Raw genomic sequence first — 24,892 nt, 5'->3', positions numbered from 1 at the left:
ATTATTTTTAAAGATATTAATATTAAAGTATATTAATATATTATTTTATTAATATTTTTAATATTATTTAATATCTAAAATTTTAAAAATATTATTCAATCAAATTATTGATAATATTATTTTATATTACAAATAATAATGTAATATTTTGATATAGGTAAAAAAAAAAAAATAATAAAAAAAACATGATAAGAACGAGAATGTAATATTTTGATTAATTAGGGGTATTTTGGGTATTTAAGTCCTATCACTACGAGTTTAAAGGTAAAACAAGAAATAAAAAGTAAACAATACGAACATTATTATCCAATACACATCACGATAAGCCACTCTATCCTTGTACAGTATAAGCCATTGCTCTTCATGAGAATGCTTACCACCGAACAACAATTTTTGGCACGATTAGAAAAGAATTGCTTAAATCGCACCATATCGAAACTTCGATTAAAGTCAAATGAATTTTTAGATTATGAAGGAAACTAAGACATCGTAGAGACGGATGCTTATCATAGTGGTAATTAATCTCTTTCATTCTTTCTCAAGAAAGAACGATAATGATTAATTTCTCAGTCTCGAGTTGTTTCTTCATTGAAACATGATCAAGATCTATGAGAAATGTGCATGCTTAACATTTTCCTTTAATTTTTTACTAAAAAAAATACTCCCGTAAATTTAAACCGGTAAAGCGAAGTTAATTTATAATTTGGAATCAAGGGAATGCCATTATTTTAGAAGATTTGCAAAGGAAAATGGATTCTCCTCTGGTTAAAAGCAAGTTGACTATTGACAGAGTGATGCCCGAGTTTGAAATTAGAAAAGTCTTTAGCCCTTAATGGGGGGAATCCAATTCTGTCGCACACGTTCACTGAATTTATATAAAAGAGAAAGCATCTTTTAGTGGGTTTCCAAGAAAGTAATCCACTATTATTCTAATTCCAAAGCCACAATTAAAAGTTTCCCGGCAATATTCAACACCCCCTGGTCCACGGCACGTGGAATACAAGCAATATCCCCTTACGTCCGACCCTCCCAGAAGATAGTCGGAAATCAGAACTCGTGCTTTTACAAAACCAGTTAAACATGAAGGAAAAAAAATATATGAAAGGAAAACTACGCTTCACACCGTACATTTACAATAATGCAATGACTGTGTCAGGGCTAATGGTGGCCAAGAAATATGTACCTGACTCGTGAAATTGAGTCTGCTTTGTAGGCTCTTTCATTGTCAACATTTAAGATGGTTTTGAAGTTCAGAGGGCATAAATTTATTATAAAGATTATTAGAGTTTATTTTGATGATTAATAAAATTGGTTTCAATATAATTTAAAATAATGATAAAAGTGAGATTAATTAATTTAATAAAAAAATTAAAATTAATGATGAATGATGAGATATGTATTTAAATATAAAAATAATAATAATATTAAGATTAATTGTAATGAAAATAAAAAATAACTATTAAATATATTATTATAATAAAAATTGTATGTAATAAAGAATTATTAATTTATTTTAAAAATTAGTTTTGTGAATAAATAATTAAAAATTGATAATAAAATTTATTTATTAATTATACAATAATAAAATTTTTTATTAATTTATCATATAATAAAAAATCAATTAAATTCAAAAAATAAATAAGAAATAAGGTTTTTTTGGATTAACATTAAAATTTTAGGGGTAAAAAAAAAATAAAAATAAAAAAGCTATGGTGCAATTGCTAGTGGCCTCACTGCACCGAAGATCTGATTGGGTGTCAAACTGTCAGTGGACACATAATTTGATTGCAATCGCAACTCCATCAAAGATGTGATTGAATCCAAACCAAATCTTAAAATAATTTTAGAAAAGAAAAATAAAATGATAAAAACTAATGTTATTATTATGTATTACTACCGTAAAACATATGGATTGATTTTTCAAAGAGAGGAAGCATCATCAGGTGTTGGTTTCGTTGGCCCAGCTGTCAGAGTCCACGTCAAGGAATCAAATCTTCCACCAAATCCTTTGGAAATGTTGCTTAGCACCACCAACTAAAGTTTTATATTCCTTCTTTTCGCATTTTGCTATAATAATTTAATCCAAGTCAAACTAATCTGCAAATTGTTCTTAGTTAAGAAATGACAAGTAGTATATTATTTAATTCAACATGGCGAAAATTATATAAAAGGAACAATTTCGAAAAAGCCGGTCGAGGAAAGATTAATATTTTTTTATAATGGTTATATGATCTGAAATTTTAGTTTTAATGAACTAAATTGTATTTTTTATAATCTTAAATATCAAAATAATATTACTTTGGTTTTTTTTTTTTTACCACGATTCTAGTTAGCAGTGGTCTACTAAGACTCATGCAATTAAATCTTTATAATGGTGAGATTGTTATTAATTTTATTTTGGTATTAATTGTATTAATTAATACATTTTAATTATATTATAATATATTATATTTAATAATAATTTTTTATATTAAATTTGATATCAAATAATATCGATTATTTTCATTAATTTTAATTAATTTTAACAAGAGCCTCAATAAAGATTTATATATATATATATATATTCCTTATTTTAAAGTTTCATGTTAGTAACGTTTGTAAAATTTGAATTCCAATATAAACAACCTCTGTTTCTATTTTTTTTAATATTAAAATATTAAAAAAATGTTAAGAGAGAGATCAATTTATACAAAAAAAAATTTACATTTTTTTATAATAATTAATTTTAACAGATTTAATGAATAAGATTAAAATTTTTTTCATTTTAATTTGTTCCTTTTATCTATTAAATCTAATCAAATCAATAATTAAAAAATAATGAAAACCTTTTAATTGGTGTAAGTTGATCTTTCCTAAAAAACTTACTAGTATTATATAGTTAAATTAGCATTTGATATATTATCAATGTAAAATTTCACAAATAATATTAAAATATAACAAATGCTCCATTTATATTTTAATTATTATTATTTTTAATATATACTTTAAATAGTATACATCATATTTTTAACCTCGCATGTGAAATCTAATAATTTCACTGTAAATATATTTTATAATTTCTTTATATAATTATCCTTAAAATGGCTTCAAATTCAAATTGTAACATTATAGAAATAAATAAACACTAAAAACTAACATCTCTGTCAGAAATAATATTTGTTTAGGAATGGAAAGGGAACAAGTTGACAAATGTTATGAATTTATTATCAATAACAGTACACAAAAGCCAGCCTTCCCTCACAATGTAGGCAATCAAAGTATCGGAGAAGCTCTTTTTTCATTCACTATAACATATTTAAGAAGAATCAAATCCTCACATGAATCGTTTGAAATGTTTTAATCCTTATAAAAACCACAATTCATGTATATGTACTGTTGCTTTTCTTTTAATTTACTTGTTATCGATACGTTGAAGAAATTTAAAGATTAATATATATATATTTTAAATGCAAGATGAATGAAAATTTTTAATTCACACATTTAAAAAATGCTATATCATTGGTAATAAAAAATTGTATTAGAAGTTTGTAGTAATTATGTACCTATTTTTTTATTGATTATTATGTGCTAATTTTATGTGAACGTTATTATTTAAAAAAAAAAGAAATTTAATGGTTCAGTTTATCACTTGGTCAACCCTTATGTTAATGATTAATAATAATCATACTACTGCAGGGGCCGTTGACAAGGGGGAGAGAGAGAGAGAGAGAGAGAAAAAAAAAAGAAGGGCTTTGAGACAAAGTCAAAAGTTCACAGCAAAGTTGTTTTTGATTGATGGAGAAACATACCAAAAATAATAATTGTAATATAATTATTTATAAATTAATATTATACAAAATTATAAAAAAATTACATAAAATTTATATTTATAAATGATGAATTTTTATATAATTTTTATTATAATTAATTATAACATTATCATAAAACAATTACAAATAAAATGCTCCTGATTTATTGATCATCATTGTTAATCAAAATTATTATTAAGATAATAATAGTATAATTATTTTAGGGAAAAAAAGAATACATTTTTACAAAGCCCACCAAAATTGACTAAAACAATTGTTTTTTGGCCATGATGTACCAAAACAGTTCAACAACAGTAATATTTTCTTGAATTTCCGTTTATATTGGAAAAAAGAAGGTCTTTAAAATTAAATTTTAAAATTTTGTGGCCAAAAAGAAATTAAAAAAAATATTTGTAGTGCATTTTGAAGGGAAAAAAAATGCGGAATAAGCATAAATTGTGAATACTGAATTATGGAAAAAAACAGCTTCAAAAGAACAGTGCGACAGACCTCATTTTTCCACTTCTACAATGGGCGGTGGGCACCACCTAATTATAAATTTATAATGACCCATTAAAGCATTTGCCACGTGTCAGAATACAATAACCCTAGCACTTTTAGGTTATCGAAAAAATAATTAAAGTATTAGTCAACTCTTTCATGTGCTAAACAACCGTTAGATTAGAGGGGGCAATCGAACGGTTCAGGACATAATTACCGGCATCACCTGGTTACGTAGAAAAAATTTGGTCAACAGTTTTAGATTAAAAAAAAAAAAGAAATGATAACACGTGATCTCCACTTTTAGTCAGCTTTCTTTATATTTTTATTCTTTATTTACCGTGTTTCATCCTGTCGTTATATAGGTAATTTCCTGTCAGCAAACTGAGCAACCGGTATTCGTACTATTACCATTTACTGTTCCTTACTGTTTTTGGTCTTTCATATAAATTATTAAGGGAATAGTTTTGTTAGACTAGACTCAAAAAGACATAATTAAAGTTATTAGCACTAATTTAATCACACAGATTCCAGAAGAAATACATTTTGAAAACGTGATAATTCCGGTCAACATAAAATTTAAAAGCCTCGCCACTATTAATGTTCCTAAATTAACATTTACTTATTCAAATAACTGTGTAAGGGTGATGACAGCTTATGAAGAATTCAATATAAGTATAAAAAATTAAGATTTCAATAGTTGACTAAACCTAATTGAAATTTCAATTCAATACAGAAATATAAAGCGTGAAAAACTTAACTTGAACGCTGGTGCCCAAATAATTTTTTTTAACAAAATTTATGAAGTTATCAACGAAAAATTATTTACCTTTGCCATTCATTTTAGTTCCAAGATTCATTATGTGAAGAAATTACCGTCAAAATCAAATTGAACAAGTAGTAATTTGATTTGTAATGTAAAATTTAGCTTTCCAATAAAAGAGTTAGAATCCCATTCGTTTCAAACAAACCCCATGTGTAAAAAAAAAGCTTTAAATAGAAAAAATGAAAAAGTCTACTAAAATTCCATGTTGAATCCAAACATACCTTTGAACCGCTTTGTTACTTTGATTTGTAACAGAGAATCGTTTGTTCTAGAATCGTCATTGTTGTTGATCAGTTAATTGTTTTCTTCAACCTTCCACGAAAATTTCAAACCCCCTTAATCACTCCTTTGGACCAAAAACAAGTATGACCTCATATTCTCTCCGCATTGGGGCCCACCACCCACAACTTCAAAGAGACAATGCCCACGATTTGTTTATTCAACCATCTTCCATTCAAATCTTCAAACAAATCTTAGCCGTTGGATCAAAACTCCAGTTTGACTCTTAGCCAATCTGTTACCCGGTCACCCGGTATCATTTAACCCTTATATTACCCCCTTCTCTCCAAACTCCACTTACTCTTTCCCCTTCATCTTCAACATTTCTCATCTTGCAGGCTTCAATGAGTTGTTGACCTCTCAATTCATCTTCCCTGTGCGCTTCGTCTCCCTGTTTGTCGTCGTTGTTTTCCGAAAATGGCGTTGGATCTGATGAGTTTTCCAAAGATGGATGATCAGACGGCTATTCAAGAGGCTGCATCACAAGGATTGAAGAGCATGGAGCACTTGATCCGCCTTCTTTCTCACCAGTCAAACCACGTCGATTGCACTGACGTCGCCGATCTCACTGTCTCTAAGTTCAAAAAAGTCATCTCACTACTCAATCGAACTGGTCACGCCCGGTTCAGACGCGGACCGATTCAGTCCTCATCTTCCTCGTCTTCCCCATCATCATCCTCTGCTTCTCTAACTGTTCCTAATTCCCACAAGAATCTAAGTCTAATTCCGGCTCCGATTGCAACACCGGCTGCGGCTCCGGTTAGTTTCGTTCAATCGCAGCCACAGAGTTTGACTCTCGACTTTACAAAACCTAGTTTGTTTAGCGCCAACACTAAAAGTACCGAGTTTGAGTTTACAAAAGAAAGCTTTAGCGTTTCGTCGAACTCTTCGTTTATGTCTTCCGCGATCACCGGAGAAGGTAGCGTTTCCAACGGGAAGCAAGGGTCCTCTCTATTCTTGACGCCGAAGCCTGCCGTTTCCGCAGGAAAACCACCGCTATCCTCTTCATACAAGAAAAGGTGCCACGAACATGACCACTCCGATAACTTCTCCGGCAAGTTTTCCGGCTCTATCAACGGCAAGTGTCATTGCTCGAAACGAAGGTAAATACTATGATTTTTCTAGGGCTTTTTTAATATATAGTCTATTTAGCAGTCAGCTTTAGATTTTGACTTTATTGGATTCCGTAAGGAAGTTGTTTTTGAATTATGAATAATTCAGTGAGTCATAAGTATCCTAAGTCGAGTTACATCTGAATCGACCGAGTCAAGTTGGACTCTTCTCGATTTTGGCGAGTTATGGGTCAACGTTGGGGTTGTCGAACAGTTTAGCTATTAAACGATGGAGCACGCGTTAGAAAGACAAAAGTTAAATTTTAGTGAAGGGCGCTTTGAACTTCGGTATAAAAAGAAACCGGACACATACGCACGCGACTCAAGATAGCACTTTTAGTGCATGATAGAAATCCAAAATACTACTCAGTCTACTTTATGTTCAATAAAACATTTTGGAACAATTTTGCCTAATGCTTGTATTTGTTCTTAATATTTCAGAAAAAATAGGCTGAAGAAAGTAATCAGAGTTCCAGCTATCAGTTCGAAGATCGCCGATATTCCACCAGACGAATATTCTTGGAGGAAGTACGGGCAAAAGCCGATCAAGGGCTCGCCATACCCACGGTAATTACTGTATTCCTGAATCTGCAACCGCTGATCACTAGATCATCAAATCAGATGACAGGGCTTTTCTAGGATCCGTTCTGATTTGAGTTTTGTCTTGAATTTGCCAGGGGATATTACAAGTGCAGTACCATCAGAGGGTGCCCTGCAAGGAAACACGTGGAGCGAGCCCCAGATGATCCGTCTATGTTGATTGTAACTTACGAAGGGGAGCACCGCCACTCTCAACCCGCGATGCAAGAGAACATGGCTCCTGCCTTGGGACTAGTTTTCGAGTCAACGCCATAAAAAAAAAAAAAAAACAAAGCAAGACTTAACTCTTGTAATATTTTGGAGTAGTTTAGGGGGCTGCATGTAAATTTGTTTTTTTTCAAAATGAAAAAACAAAAGTAGACTGGTTGGAGATTGTGCGAATCGGTCCTTAAAAGTAAAATTAATTTTTTATTAAATTATTTATTGTTGTTGGATGATAATTGTGAGATGTACTTTTATTTCTTTCTTTGGTGATGAAATGAGCTTACGTGAGAACCAAGGAGATGTTATGAGGGAGATTGGGATGGGTGTAAGAGATGGGTCAATTCAGCGAGTCCTTTAGGCCTTGGTGGTGAAGGACATGATAAGTAGAGTGAAAATGATCTGAATTAGCAATTTTTTCAACACCAAAATATTAAAAAAAAAATTGAATTCTTTAATTTATTTAAATAAATATTTAGATTTTTATTGTATTTAAATAAATTTATATCTTTTTATTTGAATATATATAAGTTTTTTTTTCAAATAAAAAATTGATTTATATAAATTAAAAATTAAAAATTTATTTAAATGAAAATTAAAAATTAAAGATTATTTGGGTGTAATATAAGTAAAAAAATTTATTTAAATAAAATAAAAATTTTAAGATTTTTTTTATTATTTTAGCTTTTTTTTAAACATGGATTAGATCCTGAAACCGTAAATAATTTGTCAATGTTAGCATCTTGTTGATGAAGTTGAAGCTTAAATTGCATGCTTTTTTGAGCGATTGATGTGGTTATAACGCATGAAACCAATTGTTTCTGGCATTTTTCAGCCGTTTCAGCTAGCGAGCAATTTATTGTGTTGGATGAAGGTCAGCAGCAGGCAGGCAGACGGATAGGCTTTGGTTAATGATACAGGCCCACCTTAAAAGCCGGAAGTGTGGGTCTCAAGTTGCCTTCTCCGTCTTTAATGTGAACTCATCGCTCCAGTCTTAATTCGCCGATGAAATAGTTGCTAGTGACAAATTGGACCTTGTTGAAAACAAACCGTATATGGTTAACTATAAATCGTACATGTTGTAGATGCAATCTTTGAATATATATATATATAATATAAAAAAATAAAATAAAATCTTATAACCATTTAATTAATAGTGAAAAATTAAAAGTAACTATTAAAATATTCAAATTAGATTGACTTATTAACAAGTAATTAGTTCAGTTAAGATCGTTTTTTTTATAAAAAGATTTTGAATTTAAATTTTATTGGTAATTCATAAATCGAATGCATGATTTATAATCATATGTTTTAAGTTATTAAATATTATATATTTTAATTTAAAAAATTAAATAATCTATCTACTTATAATTTTTTTTTTTTTTTTAAAAAGCTGATTTCACTAACGTGTCTTTGCATAGGATAGAGCCATCAAGTTAGAAAGTTGAACAAAGCTGAATTATTTTTGGTCAATGCCTGGACTTGGGCAATTTCAAAAAATTAGTACTAAAATATACTCAACAACTTTGAATGATTTATAACTAATAACCTTCTTTTTGTTACAGCCTTTAATTATTCAAAGATAATCTATCTTATATATTTGATAATAGACAAAATGTCTTAGCAAGTGTTTCTAAAAAAAAAAAAAAAAGTAAAATACAAAAGATGGAAAGGGAAGAGGGAATCTGACCTTAAAAAATAATAATAATAAAGAGGAAACCTTCTTTTATCTCCGAACTCAACGTTCGAACATAAACGCAAAGAAAAATAAACACGACAAATTTTCTGCCTGAAAGCCACGTTTATGCACAAAAGAAAGGACTTGATTCCACATTTTCCTCTTCTCTAATAAAAAAAATTTAGAAAAAGGTATAAATTCTTATTTTATTATTAACACAAGGAGAAATTTGTTTATATGACCAAAAAAAAGCTCAAAAGAAAATAATAATAATAATAATTCTAAACTTGAAAATCCTACCAACAAAAATGAAAGAAAGTATTCCTTCTCTCTGAAAAATAAACGAAAGAGTTTTTAACATTCCTTCTGATATAAGAAAATGTCAATCAATCAGACATCTTACGCTGGAAATTAAAAGTATACAATAAAAAAAAGTTAATAAAAAATACTAGTATAAGGAGCGTAATTTATACTCCTAGGGAGAGAAAGGGGCAGAAGCCTTGCTGTCAAGCACCTTGGCAGGACGCGTAGTGCAACAATGCCGAAAGAGTTGTAAAGTGTTCTCTTTCTCTCTCTTTCGCTGTTTACGTTTTTTTAGATTTATATTCGTTTCTCTCTCTTTCTTTGAATCCAAAACTCACCGATTCAGATTCCCCTCTACTCTCTACTTCCAGCTCGGCTCAACTCGCCGCTATAGCTCACCTCTCTCAACCTACTGTTATTCTTCTTCATCTCTGAGTGAGTTTCTTTTTATTTTTTATCTCGCTTGTGTCTGAAGACGATCTGGTTAGTTGTGGATTCCGTATATTTTTTGGTTTAATTTGGTGAGAGTTTGGTGAAGAATAAAGGAAAAAAAAAAACGAGGGATTGTTGTTACATGCGTCCAGGTTAATTTCATTTCAATTATTTCGTCGATGAATACGAGGGAAATTGAGCAGATCACTCATAAAAGGTAGACTAGGACAAACCCTTTTTGGTCCTGCTTGTAGATCTTTAAAATTTGTAGTCTCTGTTCACTCATATTTGTAGTTCAAAGCTTGGATTTTACGGGTTTGGGTTTTGATTAGGGTTTTTCTTTGGGGATTAAGATGGACCCTTCTGCAATTGGTCATGATTGCAAGAACAATAATTGCGTTGATAATTTGATAGCTGCAAAAAAGTCACTAAAGCTTAGCTTAGAGAAATCGAAAACCCTAGGACTGGCTCTTGAAAAGGCTGGACCAAGATTAGAGGAGATCAACCAAAGATTGCCTTCCTTAGAAGCTGCTGTCCGCCCAATTCGTGCCGACAAGGATGCTCTTGCCGCTGTTGGGGGCCACATTAACCGAGCTGTCGGCCCTGCTGCAGCAGTGCTTAAGGTTTTTGATGCTGTTCATGGACTGGAAAAGTCCCTACTATCAGATCCCAGGAATGATCTTCCTGGGTATTTATCGGTGTTGAAACGTCTTGAAGAGGCATTATGGTTTCTGGGTGATAATTGCGGGTTGGCAATTCAATGGTTGGAAGATATAATTGAGTATTTGGAGGATAACAGAGTAGCTGATGGACTCTTCCTGTCAAAGCTGAAGAAGTTGCTCAAGGGTCCAAGGGAGTTGCAAAATGATGGGGAAAAAATACATCTTGATGGTGGGCTTTTAGATGCTGCGTTAGATAAATTGGAAAATGAGTTTAGACGACTGTTGATGGAACATAGTGTGCCACTTCCAATGTCATCTCCATCACTAGGCGAACAAGCATGCATTGCACCATCCCCTTTACCTGTGACTGTTATTCAGAAATTGCAAGCAATTCTTGGTAGGTTGATTGCTAATAATAGACTTGAGAAGTGCATTACGATCTATGTTGAAGTTCGTAGTTTAAATGTCAGAGCTAGTTTGCAGGCACTTGATTTGGATTATCTTGAGATCTCAGTCTCAGAATTTAATGATGTGCAGAGCATAGAGGGGTATATAGGACAGTGGGGAAAACATTTGGAGTTTGCAGTCAAGCACTTGTTTGAGGCAGAGTTCAAACTTTGTAATGATGTTTTTGAGAGGATTGGTCTAGATGTTTGGATGGGATGCTTTGCGAAAATAGCTGCACAAGCTGGTATTCTTGCATTTCTTCAGTTCGGGAAGACTGTTACAGAAAGTAAGAAAGATCCTATTAAGCTTCTGAAGTTGTTGGATATATTTACATCTCTGAACAAATTGAGATTGGATTTCAACCGGCTCTTTGGGGGAGCAGCATGTATTGAGATCCAAAACCTTACAAGAGATCTCATCAGGAGTGTGATTGATGGTGCAGCTGAAATTTTCTGGGAACTCTTTGTTCAGGTGGAATTACAGAAGCAGAGTCCTCCTCCTCAGGATGGCAGCGTTCCAAGATTGGTGAGTTTTATAACTGATTACTGCAATAAACTTCTTGGTGATAATTATAAGCCAATCCTGACCCAAGTTCTGGTCATTCACCGAAGTTGGAAGCATGAAAAATTCCAAGAGAGGATTCTTGTTAATGAGGTTTTGAAAATAATTAAGGCCGTTGATTTGAATTTGGAAACATGGGTGAAGGCATATGATGATGCTACCCTGTCCTATCTTTTTGCCATGAACAACCACTGGCATCTGTACAAACACTTAAAGGGGACAAAACTTGGAGAGCTCATGGGAGATTCTTGGTTGAGGGAACATGAGCAGTACAAGGAGTATTATTCCACCCGCTTCTTAAGAGAGAGCTGGGGGAAACTCCCTGGTCACTTAAGCCGGGAAGGTTTAATTCTGTTCTCGGGTAGCCGTGCCACTGCTCGTGATCTTGTAAAGAAAAGGCTGAAGACTTTTAATGAAGCTTTCGATGAGATGTATAAGAAGCAGTCTGGTTGGGTTATCTCAGAAAGAGATTTGAGGGAGAAGACTTGCCAACTAATAGTGCAGACAGTGCTGCCTGTGTATCGAAGTTTTATGCAAAATTATGGGCCATTGGTAGAGCAAGATGCAAGTTCCAGTAAGTATGCGAAGTACACAGTGCAGAGGTTGGAGCAAATTCTCCTTTCTCTTTTTCTGCCAAGGCGGGAAAGGTATGGCAGTTTTAAAGACAGGCCAACCAGCGGCAAATTTGATAATGGGGTAGATCTTCGACGTACTGCATCTGCAGTTGTGTGATTGTCCAATCATTTAGTGGTTAACCTTGGAGGTTCCTCATGTTTTAGAGTACTAATCCTTTATCTTGTACATATTGGTGTTCTCAGGGGTGTGGAACTATTCCTTATCATATTTCATATTTCATCCTTTGCCCTTGGACAGCGGTTCCTCTAGACATTGTCATTTCATTACTCAAGGATCAAATTTTAGGAGTTGCCAGAGTTTGATGAGAAACAGTTTTGTTCTGTCAAATGCAAAGCAAATGGAGGGTCCCGGCCATAGAAATGGAGTGTGTTGGGTTGGCAGATAATAATATTTTCAGGTATAGCTTTTCCTTTTACTTTAATATTCACTCATTGATTCAGTTACAAGCTAGTTGGCATTAAAGCATATAATTTGCTAGATTTCATGTACAAATTTTCTACATAAATTGAAACTAGATGTCTAGCTGTGGTTAAATTATTTAGTCATCAATTTTCCCAAAAGAATACAGTTGGATGAGATGCTTATTTATTTGTGTTATTGGATGGCTGTACCTGTTATTGTGAACTTACCTGTGCATTATAGCCAAGAATCTGCCAAAACACTATTGGGAATAAAGTGTTGGCTGATTCTGTAATTCTTATTTCTTCAAGTTTAAATATAGTTGTTCATGCTTCAAATTTTTTCAGCATCTCCTTAATCCTTTGATGACCTCCTTTTCCCCCTTTTTCCCCCCCTCAGCATACTGGAGCTTCTAGGAGTTGTGATTTGGTGTTCTATTCTTGTCCTTGCTATATAACTTTCTGTAACTTGGCTTGTCCAATTTAATTTGTGGGACAGAACATTTGGTAAAATAAAAATGTTTTGCATGACCTAAATAATGAACAAAATGGAGTATCAAAAATTGGTATTCTAAAATTAATCTTCCACTGAATAATTTAGAATCTTTCTATACATGTCTAGTTTAATTTGTAGGACGGCACATTTTGTTCAAATGGCTCTGAACTCAATCTAAACTCAGCGACTTTACGAGAAACAAACCCATATTGTTCTTTGGATCCGAAATTATGACCCTACTCGACAGTTGCCACTCTGTTTGTGGTCCAACACCAAGCAACTAGGGGTGAGAAAAAAATTAAAAAAGATTGAAAATCGATTGAAAATAAATTTAAAATTATAGTGATTGATTTGGTTTCAATCAATTTTTATTTTATTTTATTTGATTCAAATTAAATTTAAATATTAAATATATATATATATATATATTAGATTCGGATTAAATTTTGAATCAAGAAGTGAAAAATTAAATTAAATTAAATTATATATATCTTAGGTTTTATATATATATTAAATTTTTATAAAATAAAAAAATAATTTTATATCAAATTTTATTTAAATATATTAAAATAAAAATAAAATTGATAAATTAAATTAAATGAAATCAATAAAATTTAATTTGGATTAACTAAAAATTCGATTCAAATTAAGATTAAAATTGAAATTTTTATAATTTTTATAATATTACATAATATACATAAAAATTAAATTAAATTCAATATCTACAACAATTATTAACAATTCCAAATAAAACAAAACTCCACTACATTAATCAAAGAATAAAAAACCAATATATCCACATGTACCAATCGAATTGTCACATCTGGTAAAAGAAACACATGACATCACATCAACACTCAAAAGTTTAGGTTATAGTACTTAATAATTGCTACATTTTAAGTTCGCCCCGTAACAAAGATCCAAATTAAACTGCTCGTATTAATAACAATTTTATAAATTCAAAATTTTAAATTTTTTCCATAATCTGATGCCAAATTAAAAAGTTCAAACTCATGGAATGAAAACCAACTCAATTTTCTTCTCCCACGAAATTGACCACATGGCAAACCACTATCTCTAAATGTCACCATAAACAACACCGCATGTCAAACCTTAAGCCTTTCTTCTATATATCAAAGTACTATATATGAAAATTGTTCCCCAACGGAATCCATTGTTTGACGTTTGTGGAATTGTTATTGGCTCCTGTTTGAATTATCTAACTCAATCTTGGACGGCATCCTTGTTACCATCTCCTCAACCAGTAATCGTGACATGCGTACGGATGCATGAACAGATAATTATAGTATTTTAATTATTTTCTAAAGCTTGGGCAGAAAGTAATTACAATGTAGAATCATATAGCGGTGTAATAAAGAAAACAAAAAGCAACTAATTTTCTAGCCATGTACGTAGTTTTGACTTTAGGTGTTGCTTGTCCCATGGTGGTCTTCTGGAAGCGCCAGTAGGTATTGAAGCATCAGAGGGGAATATGGAAACGGTAACACGTTTGCAGTATTGCGTTGTCAACATCTGGTTAGGCGCTCGCACCGAATTCAACGTAGCTTAGTATAGTGAGAGCAAACTGTTTATTTCTTGAGGAGCTCGTTAAATTACGTGGTAACCTGACGTGATTATAATAAATCAAATATTGGTTTGAATTTTGAAAAGATGCGAGGTTGACAAATGAAATTGAGATATTTTTTATCATGTTGGGTGGCTGTGATTGTGATGTGACTTGTCTTGGTACAAACGATCGAGAATTCTTATCCTTAATCAATTCTTTAGGATAATAATTATTTTCGCAGAGGGTATGCTTCCCTTCCCTACCCTTCCCTTCCCCTGTCCTCTTGCATTGCAACATGAAATTAGTCCAAACTTCCTAGGCCACTCCTATCATAGCCACGCTGCTAACGCGGCGGAAGAAAATCAATCCATGTATTCAAAGTGGGCCGGATTGGAACTTGAAAAAGGAAAGGGCCACTGAAATTACTTTTATGAAAAGAAATTTGAAAAGAAACCCGATATTCTGTGTATGCTTTTAGATCTTTTATCTATGTGAATGTTGGAACGAGAGAGAACGGAGGACGGCTTTGATTAATCCATTTGAAAATATCATCTAATATTCAACGTTTAAGAAATTAATTTGGATTGTTGTTTATATTTCAACCCACAATCTGTTGTCAATGATCTTGTTTAGTTTTCAACTTCTACTGCCAGATGCAATCATTCACTCTTGTTCTTCTGCCTAACGACACATTGCATGTTTGAAAAGGTTACCGTTGACACTTTGGTGTTTGGAAATTTCGTTAGAGCAACAAGAACCTTCTCAGTGCGTGCTGCTCTTTTTTCTGCTGCGGGAAAGTATGACACAAACGCTCTCGTCATTGCAAACAACAAGGTTGTTTTACGGGGGAAGCAAATTCTCATCATCAATCCGTGCACGTCGGGTTCAAAACAAGTCAAATATCTCACCGAAGATGAGATAAAATGCTTTGAACTTGTACGAATTAGACTAATCAACTTTAAGCCTTGAAGGTTACCTCTTTCTAACATCGTCAGCCACGTGCCTTCTGACATCTCACCATTAACTACAACAGTAGCCCAAAATTTTTTACTTGATCAAACCCAGTTTGAAGGGCACAGATCTGTGGCTGAATATGCATCTATGTCCAAATTGCATTTCTCTTTCATTTTCTGTTCAATTGTCCGTTCTATTATCTGCTTTTTTTTTTCCATGAAAACCCTCTAATAAGATGTTTGGTAGGCAGGGTGAAAACTTATAATACTAATGTTGATATGCAATATTTTCTTTATGGGTTCAATTATTTATGTAACAACTCATTATCAACACTTCTGCCAAACCCACCACAAATCCAATTCATCTATTCGATGATAATGCTCCAAGCTCTGCTGGATACTAAGAGTCAAATTTTTCGGCCCATCTGATAATCTGTTATGTTGTCTCTGGATCTGTTTGGAGGCATTTGCTTCTTTTAGAACCGAAAATTACATTTGGTAAGAGCTTTATAACCATCTTCTCATTCTGAAACATAGCTACTAGCCTACTAGATCAAACACTTTCATAATTTTCATACTTTCTATAGAACAAAACCAATTAATTTGGGCTGGTGAGTGCTGGGGTTTTGATTTTGCAACTGAACGTAGTGAAATATATAGGAAGCATACACATACTCATACTACGATGGAAAAGATAATACTACTATCAGTTTTCCTTTTAAAAAGGTAATAAGAGTTCTCTAGTATTCAAATTCAAGGTTAAAATGTTTGCTTTACTGCTGTTGTTGTTACAACTCTCCATTGACCACAAGCTTGATTCACTACATATATCAAAACTAAAAGAGACACACGTGGCCTACAAATGTAATAAGATCAACTTTTAAAGTTGTGGATTTCTTTAAACCATGGAAGTACGTATTTCCTATAAATAATAAATACCGTCTTACCAATTTGGTGATGGCTAATTGTGTTTAACTAAGTTTAAATTACATATCTGAAACCAATCTATGCTTATCCACACTGAATAATGGGTTTCCAACCACCAAAACCTAGGCCTGGTAATTAACTAGATTATTATATATAGTATTATATCTTAGTATAGTCTTATCTAAAGAGATAAGATAGGTTTGGTGATGGCTAAGGCTAGGGCAAGATGATAGCCATTGGTCACTTCTCAATTTGACCTCATATCCTCCAATTACCATTCATTTAATGCTTAAAAAAAAATTATATACTTTAATTTAATTAATTTAGCAAACATAGGTTTTAGAATATCTGTCTGCCAATAAGGAAAAGTCCACCACGCATAAATTACAACTCTCATTGGCATTTCTTTGCCAAAATGATGTTCACGGTCATCTCTGGACCCTTGAAAAAACAAAATAAAAGTAGAATGCTTAAAACAAACAAATCCACTCCCCTATCAGTCATCATCTCTTTAAAAAAAATCTAATTAAAATTGCAATTAGTTGACATTCAAATTTAAAACCATTATCATGTATCGTTATTTAAATTTAATAATTTATGTTATTGTATTATATAAAATATTATATTTTATATAAAAATTATTTATCACAATTTACATCTACATAAATATATAAAATATATTTTTAATTTTATTAAAATTTTAGATCATTTTATTTACATTATTTTTATATCATATCATCGTATCATATTTTAAATTATCAAATCTATCATCATCACAAAAAACTAAATAACTCAATTGAAATACTAATAATAATAATCATATTTCTACAATCCCACCTAAAAACTCTTTCCACTACCACCTAATTTAATTTAATATAATTAATACTAATATTATCGTTGATGCTCCATTGGGCAGTTGTTATATAATGAAGGGCCAGCAGTCAAATTCTTGGATTGGATGAGTAGGCTGATCCATACAAAGTTAATCTTAATTATCCATTAAATTAATTATCTGACTATCATCAATAATAATTCAGTTTAATTTGATTAGTTGCCTAATCTACCTAATCTATTGAACTCATCTACAATGAATGTCAATGAATCAGTTTTAAGCCACTTATTCTGCACCATTCTTTTTAAGTTTCTAAACAGTAAAAATTTTAAGTCAACCCCATCATTTATCCATGCTCTGTCTATCTATGCAATGAAAACACTTGTGTTTTATATACGGGTATATGATTAAAAAAAAAAAAAAAAAAAAGAGACATGTTAGTTGAGTTTAAACTGTATGTACTTCCAACAACAACAACAATAATATTATATTTCTAAATTTTTTAAATCAAAGTTGGCATATAGAATATTATACACTGTACAGCTAGATCACCAGCTTTTTTTTTTTTAATTTATATATATATATAAATAAATGCTTCTAAAGAATATAGATTAAAAAGTTTTTAAATATTCCCTAGAATGACAAGCATGATTTGAACTGAATGCTCATTGAATTTATCTTTAACAGCTTATGGTCATTCACATTTACAACTGTAGATTAATGAAAAGGAAGTAAATTGTCTATCTGTTGACCAACTCTTATCCTATATTTTTAGAGTGAGAGAAAAGAAAGCTTCAATAAATGAAATAGGCAATAGGCAAAAGCAATAGGAATAAAATAAGTTTATTTTATTATTATTATTATTATTATTATTTGTTTTAAATTGTTTGGATAGTATTAATTTTTATGAAATTTTAAAAAATTGTTTTAAATATATTTAATATTAAAAATAAAATTTTATAAAAATTAAAATTTTATCATTTTTAATAAATTTAAAATATAAAAAATAAAAATTTTAAATATTTAAAAATATAGTTTTAAGATATCTTGAAAAAACAAAAAAATTAAGACAAAGATGGTATTGTTGAGATAGGAAAGGTACAGTGAGCGAAATTAGGGCCGTATGAATTAAAACAGTTTTTCGGGATTTTTCATTTTTTCTGGTCTTTGTCGCTGCCACGTCATTATGAACGTGTCAAACCGCGTTCTAAGTTCTATCTGCCCCTATTTCGCCGCCGGCAGATATTAACGTTAAATCTTTCCTTTCCCCCCACCCTTTTTCTATGAACATACGGATTCAAAATACGAATACGCATGCCATACTATTATACACGTAGAAATAAAAAAAAAAAAAACCATTTTTAATAGGAGCATATTTTATCTAATCTAATCCAATCTAATCCATCTCTTATCGTCTTCTGTTCTTTTCCTTTTTTATTCTAACATTCTCTCTCTACAACTAAAAGCTTTGGCTCATTTCGTTCTCTCTATCTTTTAGGAAGTGGTGAAATAATGGAGGAGACATGGATAACATTGTTCTTGTTGGTCCCCTTTGATATCTGTCTTTTGTTCCTGTCTAAATAGAAATCCTAAACCTACGCACCCTTTATCCCTCTTAACCTTCGCAGCTTTTCTCTCGGCTTCCAAGCACTTTTTAGCATACGTCTTTATTAGCCTTTAACTTCCGATTGATGATAGTAAGAACTCTCTGTAACACGAGGAGAAAGCGAAGACGAAGACCAAGAGGAGAAGGTTGAAGTTGTGAATTGTGAATCTGTTGACTCCGGTTTCGTAGTGGTAACTGGAAAAAAAAATGGAGGTTTTTGTGGGTCCCACGTTTGGCATCGAGGTTGCTGCTTCAACGTCTGTTAGAGACCGGCCTCGGGAGAAGATTTCCCCCTCTTGCTTGTTTCTCAAGGAGGAGGATGTTGGTGGCGACGATCCCACCCACGGGTCGGATCGCGGGTCTCCTGATGTGTCCTCGGAGACTTCGTCCTCGATCGGATCTCCGGGAGAGAGCGATGATGAAGAGGAAGAGGGCGTCGTTTCATCTGGAACAGGTGTAGAGTTGGCTTCTTTGGGTTCTCTAGAGGACTCTCTTCCCATCAAGTTAGTATCTTTCTCCGATTTTTTCCCCTTTTTTTTTTCCGAGTCTTTATCTCTAGTTTGTGTTAATTTTTGTCATTTGAAATATCTATCTTTACGGATGTTTTGTGTTTGGCTTGTTTTTCTGGTATTATGGTGTTGAATTATACGTGCGTATTTTGCTGTTGTTTGATTCTCGTGTTGTTGGGGGTAGAAAAAGAAAGGATAGGCATGAATCTTGATCGTTTTTATCATAAAACTTAGCATAGCACTCTAAAGGGAATATCCTTAAATTCGAAATTCTAGTGGGGGAACATTTCTAGTCGGTGATATGTTGTTCTTAATTACTAGGAATCAATTATCAGACTTGAAGGGCTTCTTGAATTATTGGGTCTAAATTTGTTTTTTTTTTTTTTTTAGGAGGGGATTGTCGAATCATTATGCAGGGAAATCAAAGTCATTTGCAAATCTTTCAGATATAAGCACAGTGAAAGATCTGCAGAAGGCAGAGAGCCCATTCAACAAAAGGAGGAGGGTGCTGCTTGCAAACAAATTGCACATGAAGTCATCTTTCTACTCTTGGCGAAACCCCAACTCCATGCCCCTTCTTGCTTTGAATGAAGACAATGAAGATGGAGAGGACAAAGAAACTCCATCATCTTCATCATCATCATCACCATCACCATCGTCATCATCATCACTAAATGATAAACTTTTATCAGTAGCAGCAACAAAACCAAAATTGCAGCAAAGCAAACTTAAGGCCACTTTCAAGTCGCAGAGTTGTTTTTCTCTAGCAGATCTGCAAGTAGAACATCAATAACACTCTTTGCTTTTAGCCTGAAAATGCTTTAGGATTTAGATTAGTACCTGTTTTTTTCTTTTCCGTTGCTGCCCTTTTCTTCTCTATTTTCTTAGAAGAAAAAACAGAATTTTTGGCAAGTTCATATATATAAATAAAAGTTTTTACAAATAATATCTTCCAATTGATTTGATTTATTTAATTCAATTTTTATTAGAACACATGGGATAGAGGTAGCTTGTAGTTTTTAGATATATGGATATGTCGTTTTGATACACGTATACACGTATGTATGCATGATATGTCTTGCTAGATTTTCGTTTATTACAACTATTGGGTCCTTGTATGGACATTTGAGTTGTCGGATGACAGACAGGAGACTTGAATCGGACATTTTTTAATGATCCATTTATATCAGAAAAAGTAAGGGAGTATGGTTGGCATCCTAATTTCGGAAGACTCTTCGAAGATATAAGAGTCAATAGTAGATCTGTTGGTTTGGCTTTTTTCTTTTTCTTTTTTTAAATAAGAAAATATATTTTTAGTGATGAATAATAATGTGTTGAAAAATGCATACTGCCAACAACCAAGGATGACTTATTAAATGATAGATGTTGGGAAATCTTATCTCTTTATCTTTAATCTGAACAATTAAATGAATAAATAACAGAGTAAGAGGGTTGATACGCAGGGAACATCTATTCCATTCAATTAGACGTTTAGGTTAGGTCAGTACGAGATAGGGAGCGCCAGTTGTCATTGCGATATTTGCAAGCCTACATAAAGGGGTTTATGTGATGGGATAAACAGGAGAATCCAAAGAGATAAAAAAGGAGGTATTGGGAGGCGGTGGGGGTGGTTTGGCATTTTGCATTTTGAAGCTAAAGGTGCACTTTCATGGGTTGTAAAGCGATGGGGTCAAGTGACATTGCTCATCTTGGCATTCAGAAGAACTCAGAAGAATATTCCAAAATCCCATGAATAACCAATGAAATAAAGTTACGTGCAGGCAATTCATCGTAAAATATTTGATGGGCAGCTAAGATCTTGCTGTATTTCTAAAAGCTTGTACGTACTACTACCTCGTTCACTTTTCACACCCATCCTCAGATTGCAACTGTTTTTAAATATGACAAAATTTAGATTAAAATTTTTAGGTGAATTTTCTTAATAAAATAATTTAATAAAAAAATATAATTCAATAAATTAATAAATTTTAATATTAAAATTAATCATATTTAAAAAATTATTAAAGATATCATTTATGATTCAAATTTAATAAGTATTTATTTAACGTTAAAATTTTTATTAAAATTTTATATTTAAAAAACATATTAAAATTTATTTTATTTTTCAAAATTTATACATTTAATTCATATAGTAAGAATTGATTTTAATTTTTATTTAATCATTTTTAATAAAAAATTTATCAATTTCATTTAATAAACTTCATCAAAATCTTCTCCTTCCAATTAATAATGATAAAATCTTAATTGTTTATATTTTAACTTTTCAAGAACAAAATAGAAAAAGGCAGGCAGGTATATTAGGATAATTTTATTCTTTTAATTTATATTTTTAATTGAAGTTTTCACTATTAACTTATTACAAATAAAATTAAAAATTCAATATTACATGGAACATCACAATTGTTAACGCGGTGAAAATTTCTTTTTGTCACAGTTATTATGTTTGTTTTAACTCTAAAAAAATAAAGAACTGGACTACAATTTTTGTTCTGAGTGGCGGTCCAACCTAAAAAAAAAGAGAGGTTAAAACTCCTATCCCAGATGCGGCCCAAGCCCAGTAAAGAATTTGAAAGGAAATCCGCACCGGAGCAACGCAGCGTTTAGGCGTCAATGGCCGCACTTCCCTCATTGTGTCGTTGTTTCACCACAATCCTTGGCAGCTACCGCCCCTCCCGTAGAAGCTTTAACATTAGGGTTCATCCCTCTTCTCCAATTCGCCTCACCACTCGGAAGCTTTCGAGCTCAATGAGTCAACCAAATTCAGAGCCCGCCGCCACCAAAACTGCCACCCCAACGGCAGGGAACAACGACGACGTGCTTGTGCAGTACGTGGTGCTTCGGAGAGACCTAATAGACACGTGGCCATTGGGGAGCGTGGTAACACAGGGATGCCATGCATCCGTCAGTGCCATTTGGTCTCACAAGGACGACCCTCACACCCTCCAGTATTGCCGTCCTGAAAATATAGACTCTATGCACAAGGTAAGCAAAATTTTGTCCTTCTTTTCCACCTGAACGAATATGATTTATTACAGATTGAGTTTTTTTCTTAAAGTCGTTGACTTTTCCTAATAAATTCATGTATATAAGACTAGAAATAAGTGAAAATCAAGTAAAAAGATGAGAATGAAGCTTCAACATTTTGGTCAAATAGGTGGTTTCTTCCTCATTCTATGCTCTTGTACAATTATGGCAACTGGAACCAATCTCATTGTGACACATTTTTTTCTCCTACGAGGTTGTTATAGATCTTTCTTTGCTGGGGAGGTTTTGCCACCCAAAAATTAATGAATTAGTCAGTCCTTTTAAGTTATCATAATCTCATAGCAGAAGAGAGAAATGAATGAAAGGGCCTGATCCATTGGTCCCATAATGCTATGCAACAAGGGATGTTTGATGCAAAACAAAGTGGAGGATGGATAACCCATCTTATTCTCACACACTTGCTTGCAAGCTGTAGTCAGTAAAAGAGCTTACTAGGTTTGGGTTAAAACAAAGGTGACACCCTTTTCTACTAGGAAAAAAAATTATTTTTTAGTTAGTTGATTACCATTACCTATGAGCCTGCACACAGGTTTGTGATTATAAGAAGGAAGGAGAGTAGACATTGACATTTCTATTGTCAAATAATCCACTTAATAGTCAATGTTTATGCCTTCTCTTCAACTTTGCCCCTTGTATCCACTAAGCACTAGTGTTATGTTTTTAATGTAATTAATTTGATAAAAGGGTTTCATAATAAAATATTTTACAATATCTCATTATAACCAATGTCACGAGGTGTTAATCTTTTACACCTTTGTCTGGAGTTGTGTAGTGGTCCTATAATTGTTACTTGATTTGATCTTTTGGTCAGTGCTTGCCACTTTGCAAGTGGTCTTATAATCGAGTCTTTTGGTTAGTGCTTGCCACTTTGCAAGTACTCTGTCTAGCTGAAATAATACCATGGGCTGAATGATCTGACCACAGTTTTATTTCCGGAACATGTAGGTTACCCTTGAGGTGATGGGAGAAGCCCAGATATTGAACTTGTCGGAAAAATTGACAGATGGTGGTATTGCTCACAAACTGTGGATTGAACAGCCTGAAAACATTCCAACTTGCCTGGCTACGAAACCCTACCCCAAGTCCATGGTATCGTTGTTTTTTAAAAAGTTTAAACTTTGTAAGTGATTATTTTATTGTTCTAATCCTTTATAATTTCATCAATTTGGGTGTCTTGATTCTGTTGAAAGTTGAAACCCCTTCTGTGTACTATGATTCTTTGGACATCTACTCCCGTATGAGTTGATTTTTTTTTTTAATATTCGGCATTGAAGCTAGGCTTTGCTGTTCTCATGCGTAATCTGGCACTAGAGCTACTTGCCACTGTCTCTAAACTGAACATGCTGTTCTCTTGCGTAAGCTGGCACTAGAGCTACTTGCCAGTATCTCTAAACTGAATATGGTTGTTTGGAGCTTTCTCAAATTTCTTTTTTTATGAAATAAGAAACTCGACTGTAACTAGAAAGGCATTAACTTTTCCAATTTTATAGTACAAAGAAGTCGACAGATATTTTATTCAACAGGACAAATATACTCTATGCATCTCGTTACTGATTATGAAGTAATGACAATGAAATGGCGTTCCTGTATTAATGGACAAACACAACAGTGCAATTAAATTACATCCTTTTTGCGAGAAGAATGAGTTAGATTTCTGGTTTTCCGCTCCATTTAGGATACAAGACCCAAAGGGCCCCATACTGACACTCAAAGTCTCAAAAGTTAAAGATTTTCTCATAAAACAAGAGATCCTTGTTTCCACATATAGCAGAAAGCCCAAGACGTAGCTTTTGCCACGAACGTGGACTGCGATGAAAATCAGTACGGGAAGCAATTTCATCCGTAGTTTTTTTTTCTTTTTCTTTTTTTTTAATTTTTTACTCATCTTTTCGGCATGGCATTAAAACGAACAAAAAAGGAAAGGATAAAATCAAAGCGAAAGGAAAGAAGTTGGAAAGGGGATGGCCGGATAGGTGCATGTTTACCGAGCATGTCAGAGTAATACGATTAAATTCCAAACTCCTACACAGTAACTCCTACATTTAGAAAACCTAAACTGTGGGAAGGCTAAATTGAGGACGCGGCATTGACAGAGAACCATTTTTGGAAGACTGAAATTCAAGAATGGTTGCAGAATACAGAAATACGTGCGTACTTACAAATTCATCTTGCAGAAGCAGCAAGGTTTTTCAAGTCGGAAACAACTAGCTACGAGTATGCTTTTAGGCTACTTTTTGATGCTCTCATTTTATGGTTCCAAGTTAGAATAGAAAAGAAATTTAACTACCTCTCCGATGCATGTCAGCTAAAAGTGTAAATGATATATTAAGATTTATAAATTATTTAAATGATTCAAATAAAATTAGAATGTAACTCAATTATTATAACATTAAACTTAAATTTAAATAATTTAATTTATCAAATTTAAATATTTTTTTATTTAAATAAAATAATTCATGAATTTAATCAAAAATTTATATTTTAATATATTTTAATTAATAAAATATTTTAA

General features: G+C 32.5%; 4 protein-coding genes and 1 long non-coding RNA gene across 6 annotated transcripts; 4 read left to right on the top strand and 1 right to left on the bottom strand.

The window, feature by feature from the left end:
* Positions 1-4,275: 4,275 nt before the first annotated feature.
* Positions 4,276-5,476, bottom strand: LOC149518553 (uncharacterized). Its single transcript, XR_016343030.1, has 2 exons — positions 5,337-5,476; positions 4,276-4,515 (listed from the first exon to the last, which is right to left on the bottom strand). It is a non-coding gene; the product is annotated as an uncharacterized LOC149518553 (long non-coding RNA).
* A 184-nt stretch (positions 5,477-5,660) lies between these two features.
* LOC111286270 (putative WRKY transcription factor 17) lies at positions 5,661-7,525 on the top strand. Of its 2 annotated transcripts, XM_022876155.2 has the most exons (3): positions 5,661-6,497; positions 6,948-7,073; positions 7,184-7,525. In XM_022876155.2, the coding sequence occupies exons 1-3, from the start codon at positions 5,812-5,814 to the stop codon at positions 7,359-7,361; spliced, it is 990 nt and encodes a 329-aa protein (XP_022731890.1). In that variant the 5' UTR covers positions 5,661-5,811; the 3' UTR covers positions 7,362-7,525. The 2 variants fall into 2 exon arrangements, with proteins under 2 accessions (XP_022731890.1, XP_089618805.1); XM_089762679.1 differs by lacking the exon at positions 7,184-7,525 and having other exon boundaries at positions 6,948-7,077.
* A 1,943-nt stretch (positions 7,526-9,468) lies between these two features.
* EXO70G1 (exocyst subunit exo70 family protein G1) lies at positions 9,469-12,774 on the top strand. The gene has a single exon (XM_089762678.1). The coding sequence runs from the start codon at positions 10,074-10,076 to the stop codon at positions 12,120-12,122; it is 2,049 nt and encodes a 682-aa protein (XP_089618804.1). The 5' UTR covers positions 9,469-10,073; the 3' UTR covers positions 12,123-12,774.
* A 5,708-nt stretch (positions 12,775-18,482) lies between these two features.
* LOC111285123 (major centromere autoantigen B-like protein) lies at positions 18,483-20,260 on the top strand. Its single transcript, XM_022874380.2, has 2 exons — positions 18,483-19,308; positions 19,705-20,260. The coding sequence occupies exons 1-2, from the start codon at positions 19,013-19,015 to the stop codon at positions 20,105-20,107; spliced, it is 699 nt and encodes a 232-aa protein (XP_022730115.2). The 5' UTR covers positions 18,483-19,012; the 3' UTR covers positions 20,108-20,260.
* A 618-nt stretch (positions 20,261-20,878) lies between these two features.
* Positions 20,879-23,657, top strand: LOC111285285 (uncharacterized). The gene is made up of 3 exons (XM_089762677.1): positions 20,879-21,154; positions 21,770-22,317; positions 23,326-23,657. Exons 2-3 carry the CDS (start codon positions 21,946-21,948, stop codon positions 23,506-23,508), a joined length of 555 nt encoding a protein of 184 aa, XP_089618803.1. The 5' UTR covers positions 20,879-21,154; positions 21,770-21,945; the 3' UTR covers positions 23,509-23,657.
* Positions 23,658-24,892: the final 1,235 nt, after the last annotated feature.

The sequence above is a fragment of the Durio zibethinus genome, chromosome 6, assembly GCF_047325235.1.
Source record: "Durio zibethinus cultivar Kanyao isolate XHJ-2024 chromosome 6, ASM4732523v1, whole genome shotgun sequence".
NCBI lineage: Eukaryota > Viridiplantae > Streptophyta > Magnoliopsida > Malvales > Malvaceae > Durio > Durio zibethinus.
Note: the sequence above shows the minus strand (reverse complement) of the source record. Positions and strands in the feature narration are given on the sequence as shown.